We start from the raw sequence: 11,011 nt of genomic DNA, 5'->3' as shown, positions 1-11,011 counted from the left end.
CAGATAATGCCCTAGAGAGCTCTAAATAAAGCTAAAAGAACTGCTCCTAAAGCAAGATTCAAAAATTTCTAGATTACAATTTTATGAATAAAATTAATTAACCAACAATTCATTACATTCTAAGAGCTCCATCTGACCGTAATAATCCTTGTTTGCAGCCCAAACAGTATTTGATAATTGCAGAATGATGGAGTAATGTGGATATTTTTTGATTACAGTTCATTACATAACAAGGAAGAATTTGTCTTTGAATCATAGCGAAAACTTAATTGACACTACTATTCTAAAATATTTCCAATTACTAAATTTCAGTCTGCATCTTAATCACTTTTATATTAGAAAGATATTTTAACAAGATAATGCCGTGAAAATAATTTCATTGCATTAAAAAACCTTTGGATGGATCTCATAATTAATTAAACTCCAGCCATCTTGGAAATCTGACACAAATGCAATTCTAATTTTAATATTCTTTAAGATTATAAACTTTCAAGTTTCTTTCACTTTTGTCTACTGCCTTTAACCAAACTGAAGCTTTTCCCTCCCTCTCTACCACCAGACAGTCTAAAATTTATACTTTCAAGATAATTCCAGAAGCAATAAATACTAGACACCAGAACCGTGCCTCAGCACACAAGATGAACTTAAGCAACAACAAGGGTAACCTTATAAAATGCAGTTACTTTTCTAAGCAATATGTGCAATGATTCCCAAGTACTACTCTTCCAGGACATTTCCTCTACACAGACATGCTCTCAGCTGAGGCTGAAGGTGCTGAGAGCTTCTTCAGTATAGAGCAGTGTTCACATAAGCTCACACTTCATTCAATAAGGCATTTCCACCATGAATTCACATTTATTTCAGAGGCCCTTCTCAACTCTGTATGTAATAAAATAACACCTAATCTCCTGTGGAGATACCAAGATGCAACAGGAACAACTACAGTGCTGCCCATCCTTCATACAGACAGACCTGGCTGCCTGAGGTTTTAAAAAACATACACGTGCATACAAAATATTTTCTAGAACCAAGCAATACCAGTGCAGGGAACACAAACTTACACTTACAAACAATCTATATATATGAAAATACACAATGATGGCCTAATGAATTTTCTATTTGCTGCAGAATTGCCAAGCTCCTGTCTGAATGTCAAAAAACCATTCCCTGCACTGAATAATAAGATGACAATTTTCTGTGTCTAAGTGACATCAATAAGTATGGAGAAATGCGTATGTGTTTGCAATAAATTAGTGTAATGTTAATTGTTTCCCCCTTAAGCATCAATTCCACTATAGTTTTGTGTACTAACTTGTCAAGAATAATAGGAGTAAACTGGTGAATAGATACATAATGTATAAAAAAGAAGTTTATTGTTCCTCAAAAATATTCGCACATAGTTTCATTCTGTTTATATACAGTCATACATTCAAGTTTAGACATCAGAATTTCAAAAACACAAATGTATTGACTTCTATATTTGGTTCAAATTGTCTATCACATCTTTTTCTGAAACCTTCAGAAGACATTTTACAGTAAGTTGAGCTAATAAGAGACTAACCATATCTAGAAAAAGCAGTCCCGCCTGCCCTATGATCTTACCCCTTCCTTGAACTCAGAAGTATTGCTACTCTAACCCTTCAGTGATCAGGTCAGGGAGCTAAACTAGCTTAAAGTAGTGGGTAAAAAATCCCAGGAAATCCCAGGAAGATGAAATAGGCAATAATTGATCTGAACATCATCCTCTGTTAAATTGCATGTCTTCGACTTTTGATGAGGACAGGAGGAACCAGCCTCAAGTTGCGACAGAGGAAGTTTAGATTGGATAGTAGAAAAAATTTCTTCAGCAAAAGAGTTGTTAGGTTGAACAGGCTGCCCAGGTAAGTGGTTGAGTCACCATCTCTGGAGATATTTAAAAGATTTGTAGATGTGACACTTTTGAAATGTGATTTAGTGGTGGACTTGGCAGAGCTGGGTTAGGATTTGGACTTGATGATTTTAAAGGCCTTTTCCAGCATAAATGATTCCATGATTCTATGACAAAACCTGGTTTAAGAAACTGCATTAAAAAGATTACATAATAAGATAATTTTCTTAAGTTTAAGTACTCAAATCAGGGTTGGATTAGATGAGCACCAGAAAACTGACACAAAAGGGTCAGAAATTTGTCACCAGGGCCGAGGGAGAGAGTAGGAACAGTTCTTTGCTCAGCAGTTAACCACAAGACCATCTTCACCACATTATGAATGCATACACCTAGAGGTCATAGAAGAAAAGATAACACTCTCTCTCCTGCTTACAACACAACACAACAAAAATTCACATTGCATAACCTGGTTTATTTCCTAAGCCTTTGACAGACTAACAGAAGACATCCTGAAAATTAACCCTCCTTGTTATTGCCAGATCTTGATTTCTCCAGCCCAGTCACAGGTTGCAAGGAGTGATGGCAAGACTGGGTGAAATATTGCACTCACACAAGCTTCTTTATGTGCAGACAACGTGCGAATAATCCTAGAAGTATGATAGTTGTAGAAAAACACTTTGCCATCTGAACTTCCTGTCACCAAAAGTGTTCCATCTGGAGAAAATTCACAGCCCACTGCAAATCCTTCCACCTGTGAAAATCAATAACAGTGTAACTCTTGATGCTGATTAGAAAAGTTAATTGTTGTATACTGAAAACTAATATAGTATCAAAAAAAATGTATCTTTAAATAAATACATACTAAAGACTTCTCCATGTGTTTATTAAAACACAGCTATACTACTACAAACTTATTTAATCAAGCTATTAAGCATTCATAAAGTCTTGTAATAACTATTTTCTTCAGAGTGCATATGATTCAAAATACACTGGGACACAGGAAAGCAAATGAAGCCAATTAATATCTATCACTGATATATAAAAAAACACTATTAGAAGACATAGGTACTATTAGACATATACTACTATTAGAAGCAGAGGTACTTTGCTATCTGTCTTCCTTTTCAACTTGGATACTGAGTACTTGATGAAGAAGAATACCTTATGTCCTTCATATCTTTTCTTTTTGTTGATCCGGTACGGTCGCTGCGCAGAAAACAAAGCCATGTAGTTCCCGTTTGTCTGAGCAACAAATACAGACTCTTTTGGGTGCAGAGACAGACTTGGGCAAGTGTAACGCTCCTGAAAATAATTTTAAAGAAGGTTTTGTTGTATGAAATAAAATATTTGCTCAAATGATTCAAGTTATCTTTTGACATATTTGAGAGCCCATAAAAGACAAAGTATACAGAAGTCCTTTCCATAGCATACATTATATAAAGTTACTTAACTAATAACAAACCACTGAAAGTCTTCCATTAAGACAAATGCTAAATTAAATCTCTACCTCAATTTCCTAGATATTGACCAAAATCACACATCTCTCTAAACCATAATTATACTGCAGAACAACTTAAGAAAGATAATTCCAACCAGATGGTTCTCAATCATCCTCTTCCTGCCAAGGAAAATCAAAGTTTGAATGTGAAAGTGAATCCTCTTCTCCCATATCCCTTCGTCCACAGTCATACTGTGCTTTCCATGCTACTTTGTACAGTTCTCAAATCCTCCATCCTCTCAATTCTGGCCACACTGACAGGAACAGAAAACACCTCACTGAAAGAGACACCTTTCCTCACCCTATTCTTATTAAAAAAAATAAAAAGGATCATTATTAGCCTCCTTATGACAGTGATGTAGTCTGCTGCTGCCTGTAAATTCATAAATATCTATAGTAATTAATAAGACTTGTTTTACTCTAGAGTTCCTATTTAAGACTGAATTAAGATTAGTTTCAGAACTCTGCATGGGGACTCCATCAGACTGTTTTTGTAGTGTGAGTTGGAAGTGAAGGACTGGGAAGGAAGTCCTGAGTACTATAAGGTACTGGGCAAAAAACACTGCGTGTTTCCAGGAAGAAACTGGGTCTATCAGTATGAGATCAGAAAGCACAATGCAATCTGCAGGAGCACTGTGCTGTTATGCTGGGGATGCTGAAGTAATGGATTAGTTTAGATCTCTTAACTATTCATTTGTTAATGCAATAGATCAAGTCCTGTTGGGACCTAATCTATATGGAGAGATGAGGGGTTTCCTTCCACCTCGAAGGTTTCAAAGGTGAAATTCAGAAAAATTAAGCAGTGTTCAAAATCATTACCAAGTTTTGTTTATTCACAGTGCAGAAAAGGAGGCAGGGGGTAGGTGAGAAGTCCATTTCAGAGATGCTGTAGTCATGAGGAGGGGGAGAGGGAGGGGATGTTTATTTGTTTATTTGTTGTTCCTTGATACTGAACCTGTCTGGTCTGTAATTTATATATTCACAGTTGGATTTTTTTCTTCCTATTGTCTATTAAGATGTTGATAGGTCCAAAGACAAAGACATAACTATGAAAATTAAACATGAAACAATTCCATTTAATCATCAACTACATGTCCTTGTCAGAAGAGAACTGTTCATTTCAGCCAAAAAGCATCTATATACAATCCAATTATATTATATTACATAGGATATTAGACTTGGGTTTTCAAAAAAGACCCAGGGAGTTGAAATTATCTATTAACTTCCTTGGTAATCTCCTTTGAAGCTGTCAGTCTTCCTAGACAATTTAGTCCATTAAATGTCTTGCTTGGATAGCTGACTGAGAGAAACACTGCACCTGCACTGATAAACGCAAATTTTGCCTCTGTGATTATGCTGTACTAGGGATCTGTATGCATGTATCAGGTTGCTATTACTATGTGAATATTAAACTCAGTTTCTCAATAGCCCTCAGTGCAGCTGATAAAAAATGTATGAAAAAGTGTGGGAAAAGAAATGTGGCACTATAGCAACTCCTGCCACGCACCGCTGGCAAACTAAAATGACACTGTGGAGTCCTTGCCTAAATATAGCTCAGATGTCAGTGAATTAACACTGAAATGTAAATATTTTAAACACAAGGAGACCTCAGTCTTCAAGGTCATTTTTTAGGAACAATTAAGTTCTACATGTGAAAACAAAGCAAGTCATCAACTTACATTAAGAGCATCTTATACATCATATGATGATCTTATTGAAAATCAAAAGGGATTTTTTTACTACACTGACAAGTATGAAATACTAAAACATGACCCAAACAATACTAGTTGTTAATCTTACATGAAAAATCTGGTTGGAGATTTTTGCAGCACTTTGGAAATCCCAGGCAATGATGGTACGATCAGCTGAGTCCCGGCTTACTGCATCTGTGCTTGTAAGAAACTCTCTTCCTTCAGGGAGAAAGAGTACATCCAAAGTCTGTTGTACTGCAGCTTTGTACACTCTTAACACCTATTGGAAAAAAGAGTTTGTTATTTTTTGACAGATTAGAACATTATAACCTATGTTTTCCATCTTTGTATTAATAACTACCTCCATTAAATTATATATTATTTTAAAATATGAAAAAGTAACTAAATTTAAAATGTTGAAGTACTAGTGTATTAAATAGCATGATCAATGTATATAAAGAGTCAACATACAGGAAAATTAAATGAGATTTTAAAAAGTATCAGTTTGTACAATTTATATATTATATTTATATATATATAAGATTCTGTTGTAAATTACCAAGGAGTAACAGATCCAGAAAGAGCTCTAGACAACCCAAAGTTGTGATGCTGGGTCTACACAAGCTAGGGATTATGAACTCATCTTGATTCCCTAGAAGAGGCAAAAGAATCTTTTGCAGCAAACTGGCCAACTTGGTGAGCTGGGCTTTAAACTGAAGAACTTGGGGGAATCGGGGAGTCAAAACACATCATGGAATAAGCCAGGCCAACCAGAGAAGCAACAAGTGTCCTTTAGATGCCTCCCAGGATGAGAACCAGAAGGCCAGCCACCTCAAGTGTATGTTTACCAAGGCACACAGCCTGGGAACAACCAGGAGGAACTGGAGCTCTGTGCACAGACAGAAAGCAATGGTATCACAGGAATAACAAACATGGTGAGACAAATCATATGACTGAAGGATCACAATGGGTGGCTATAGGCTGTTTGACAAAGAGAGGTGGGGAAGAAGAGAAGCAGGAGTCATGCTGCACGTTCATGAGAGCCCTATCCAATGCCTCTGCATCAATATCGGAAGTATCGTCTCCAAGGCAGCGTGAACTCAAATGAAGAACGTGACTGGAAAAGCCAGCATGAATTCACCAAGGGCAAATCGTGTTTGATAACAAAGTAACCTGTTTGGTTGACATGGGGTGAGCAGCAGACATTGACTACCTGCATTTCTCCAAGGATTTCAATACAGTTTCCCACTGCCTCCTCCTAGAGAAACTGATGTTGTGGTCTAGACAAATGGTCCATGCTGTGGGTGAGGCCCTGGCTGACAGGCAGCACCCAGAGGAAAGTACTAAATTGCTCCTTTCAAACTGGTAACCTGCCACAAGTAAGGTCCCTCAGGGATTGATACTGGGCCCAGTGCTGTTCAATATCTTCGTAAGGTGATCTGGAAGATGGGATCAAGTATACCCTGACATAGTTTGCTAATGATACCAAACTGAGTGGGGAAGAGGACAGTTCAAAAAGGAGAGTCACCGTGCAGGAAGACTTAGATAGGCTGGAAGAGTGGGCTAACAAGAGCCTTATGAAGTGCAACAAGGACAAGTGTAAGGTCTTGCACATGGGAAAATACAATCTAGGAGCGTGGCACATGCTGTGTGGCTGGGGAGCAACTCTGTGGAAAGGGATCTGGGGGTCCTCATGGCCAACAAGCTCAACATGAGTGAACAGTGTGGAGCTGCAGCAAACAAAGCCAACTGGATGCCGGTTGGTATCAACAAGGGCATCTCTAGTAGAGATAAAGGAGTGAGTCATTGTTCCACTAATCAGATCTTGTCACACCTGGAACACTGTGTTCAGTTTTGTTCCCACTATAATACACAAGACATGTCAACAGGCTGGAGAGGAATCAGACCAGGGTAACAAAGATGATCAAAGGATTGGGCAGCAGCTATATGAGGAAACACAGAGAGAACCAGGCTTGTTCAGCCTTGAGAAAAGGCGGCTTAGGAGAGACCTTATAACCATGTTCCAGTATTTAAAGGGTGGCTACACAGATGATGGAGATCCCCTTTTCACAAAGAGTTACATGGAAAAGAGGAAGGGTAATGGGTACAAGTTACTTATGGGGAGATTCCAATTGTACACAAAAAGTGGATTAGATCCATGCAGAAATGGCTACTCAGCCACAGGATTCTGAATATTTTAACAGCCTGTAAGATAGATCTTGAAATTAAGACATATTTTGAACTATTCTAAGGAATACATGAACAATTTGAATTTCCTTTCTTTCCATCTTCCTTCATGAAATTCTGTATCTATGTTGTCTAATTTGAATTTTGCAAATCAATACTTTTGCTTTCTTTTTTCTCTCATTTGCCTCTAGTGAAGAAAAACTTCAAGGCAAGTGGCCAGATCAAAGCACACCATCTCTCTGAATATGGTGATCCTTGAAACTAGGACACTGGAAGACTCCTAGTTATTAATATCTAAGTTTCTCTCTCAAAGATAGCTAAAATACAGCAGCCTGCGCTTCCGACGGGGTGTTCAGGGGTGAGTCCTTCTTCTAATGTCACTAGAAAAGCCAACAGAGCAGAAAAGGTGCTTGAAGCATTATACTGACTCCTAACTTTGTGAGGTATTTCGGTGTCTACCTTACACCCCTAGCATCTCCAGGACATACTGACTTCAGGGCCCAGAACTTTTGCAGATATCATAAGCACGTGTTTGTTTGGTTTAAAAAAAAAAAACAAACAAAAAATTTTCAGGCATCACAGTGAAATATTCTGGATTACACCTCTGTTTTATACTTACACCAATAAAAGAAAAATCATTTAAAGTATCAAACACAGTATGAGAACTTCTTGATTTATTGCCTCGAGCTCAAAATTCAGTGACTGTTGGGAAATGTTCAGAACTAGCTGATCCTGCTTTAGGGTAGCGATTTACTGGTTCATCTCCTGAGGTCCCTTCCAGCTCTGATTCCTGTGGTCTCGGCATGTACAAGGGTGGCAGCAGCAGCTGCTCCAAGTGCTTTTCACAGGCTTTGAGAAACGCACAGTTTAGAAACACGATGTTTGCATTCGGTGACAAACATCAGCCACGTAAGCACCCTACACACCCTGTAATAACAGCAACAAGACGTAAACCTGCAAACTCAAAAAAACTGGCACACTTCTCAGCAATCTGCCTGCATTTTTAAGATAGTGAATATACAAATGTGTTACTTGCTCTCATCAGATTTTTCAGCCTCAGAATCTGCATAATATACAAAGCAATTAAACTTTGTAAAGCCAAAAGGGATATTACCATATTTATAGCCTCCACTTTCTCTATGGAGAAATCAGCATGCACAGATATTTCTTCACAGAGTTATAAAAGAAAGTCCATAGTTCATTAGTAAAGTAGAAAATTAAGCTATTTTGTAGGATCAAAAATGAAAAAACCAAACCAAACCAAACCAAACCACCACCAACAAAACCACAAAATAGAATAGCTGCCTGGAATGAGATATGGAAAACCATATAGAAACCTGACAGCTGTAGGGACAGCAGAAGAAGAATAAAGTTAAATTGAGAGGAGTGGACACATAAGGCTCTACCATCCTGACAGACTGAGGAGGCAACTACCGAGCAGTAGAGACCTTCAGAGAAGTGACAAGTCCCAACCAGAGAGTCAGGAAACCAGAGTGCAGAGCAGCATCAACGTGTAGAAAAAGAGACAGAGACAGAAATAAAGGCCAGTTAGTGCTGGGAAATGAGGAACAAAAACACAGAGCAATAAATGACAACAAAGTTCCAAACAGTGATTCATGGAAGTGATTCTTTAATATTTTCCTATTTTAAAGAAGAAAATCACAGACATACTGTTTGGGTCTTTATCACCTAAAAAACCCCCAAACTTGTGAAATGTGGGTACTTATGCACATCCACTGTGGTACACGTGTGGGTACACGTGCACTGTGTCCAGTATTGTTAAGGGTTTAGGTTTTGGACTTATTGTTAACAGTCTTTGGAGCAACAGACATCTTTCAGTAAGGAACAAGAAGATACTGTGAAGTTGTGCACATACTTCTAATTTTTGTTGAAAATCTATTAGGCTCTTACAGAAACTGCCACTATCAATTTCAACATTTTCACTAGTAATCATTAAATAATATTTTCTTGTCTATTATTTAGTAGGATATCTAACCAAAGTACCTGTGTATCTTAGCTTTGCAATAGGAAACTGTCTTTATAAAAATTACTAAAAAGACCTTTATTTTCTATATGTTTGACACATACCTACGAAAAGCTATGCTGTTCAACCTTCAAACCACACAGTAAGAACTGACTCAGAGAACAGTAAACTAACACTTTGAGCATCAGTCAGGAATTAGATATACATAGTATTTAAAGTGCCCCATAAAGATATCTTTCAAAAATAACTAATTGCAACATCCCTGCTCAGAAAAGTATTCATAATTAAACCTGCTTTATTCTACCTTAGACAATTAATTCATGACATGCCTGAGGAATTTATTTGGGGAAAGCACCAGTTGGCCTACCCTGCTGGCTTAAGTTTGTTAATAACAGCTTCTTCTCTTTTTCTATTTACAGATTTATCACCCATAAGCACTGGAAAACCACAGTCCACTTCTTCAATCTAAGCATTTTCCGGACATAAAAGAATTCATTTCAAAGTAAGGCCTAATAGTTTCTGGTGTCAACACAATCCAACGTAATAACAAAGCTTCTTCACTACGGCAAGGGTTCATGGCTGCAGGCATTCGACGAGAGGTAATTTAAGCAAATTGGATCGGCTTCAAATAGATTCTTATGGCCCTGGTGATTTGGAAACCGTGCTGTGATGCTGAATTCAAGGTATATATTTCAGATGGGTGTTCTATAACACTTCTCTGCAATAAAGCAGGTGCAATGCCTAGTATTTTGTTTGTCAAGAAATCTCAAAAGTCTCCACACAAGCAATTCAGAAGCTGTTCCTTGCCCCAGCTCTGTGCTGGTCACCTGTAATCTATGTGCTCTGCACTTTTCAAAAAGTCACTCAAATTTTATGCCAATGATGAGAAAGAAATGTGGGTTTTCTATAGTCCTTGTCCTGGGCATCAGTAGATGAGGTCTCAAAACAAATCTAATAGGACTTCAGGCAATCTGGCTGGTCACTAAAAAAAATCCTTAATCAGTCAGTGCCATGGCTTCCAATCTGTAAAACTGGGCATATCTTTTCTTCCACTTCTTTTCCTACCTTTTTAGATTGCATACTTTGGCTTGGAACTGCCTCTTCTTACTGGCATGTTGGGTAATTAATGCAATGGGGGACTCATTTAAGTTTCCTCTGTGACACAGTACTACACCATTACCAGTAATAAAAAGTACATTTAACTTAAAAGAAAGGTTATTTTTGCAAAAGATAGATGCTTTTTTAACTATTGCAGTGCAAGCCATTTGTGTCAATCTATCGAGAGCGTAGGTTTGAGGCAGAGGGCTGTTTGCTTTTTAGCTATGTGTTCACAACAAAACCACAACCCCATGACAAATCTAATTTATACCTCTGACCCCCATCTGAAAACAGTAAAGACAAATAGGATAAGAAGTGAAATTCACATATAGGAAAGATAGAGGAATATACAGAATGGACCCTTTAGTGCAAAATCAAGGAATTTTTAGCGCAGAAATGAGACGACTCAGAGGAATTTGAAAGAATCAGAAATTAGTTCTGCGCAGCATGGAGAAGGTGAATGGTTTCTTCCATTGTAAGACTTTAGACTGCAAACAGGCAGAAGGTAGTTTCAAAACACACAGAACAAGATGCTTCTTTGACCACTACATATTTAAGCTGAGTTCCTTGCAATGGGAAGTTGCACATGTCTTATGTCTTAATGGCCAGTCTCTTCGCGAACGAAGAACCAGGGAAGGTCTTTCCACCTTCCAGCCTGCGCATTGGATTTTTTAGGTGAGACACAG

At 37.9% G+C, this 11,011-nt stretch overlaps 1 protein-coding gene across 1 annotated transcript in view; it reads right to left on the bottom strand.

Moving 5' to 3' along the window:
• Positions 1 to 2,031: 2,031 nt before the first annotated feature.
• The window catches only part of WDR25 (WD repeat domain 25), a gene marked incomplete at its 5' end in the record, with an annotated part of 27,540 nt that continues 18,560 nt past the window's right edge, over positions 2,032 to 11,011 (bottom strand). The window contains 3 exons of the mRNA XM_027909361.1: positions 2,032 to 2,618; positions 3,029 to 3,169; positions 5,166 to 5,336. Coding sequence (XP_027765162.1) covers positions 2,397 to 2,618; positions 3,029 to 3,169; positions 5,166 to 5,336 — 534 coding nt within the window. The remainder of the gene's footprint in view (positions 2,619 to 3,028; positions 3,170 to 5,165; positions 5,337 to 11,011) is intronic.

Source organism: Empidonax traillii, unplaced genomic scaffold (assembly GCF_003031625.1).
Source record: "Empidonax traillii isolate 1590-97213 ecotype Southwest subspecies unplaced genomic scaffold, ASM303162v1 scaffold2080:size39582, whole genome shotgun sequence".
Classification (NCBI taxonomy): domain Eukaryota; kingdom Metazoa; phylum Chordata; class Aves; order Passeriformes; family Tyrannidae; genus Empidonax; species Empidonax traillii.
Note: the sequence above shows the minus strand (reverse complement) of the source record. Positions and strands in the feature narration are given on the sequence as shown.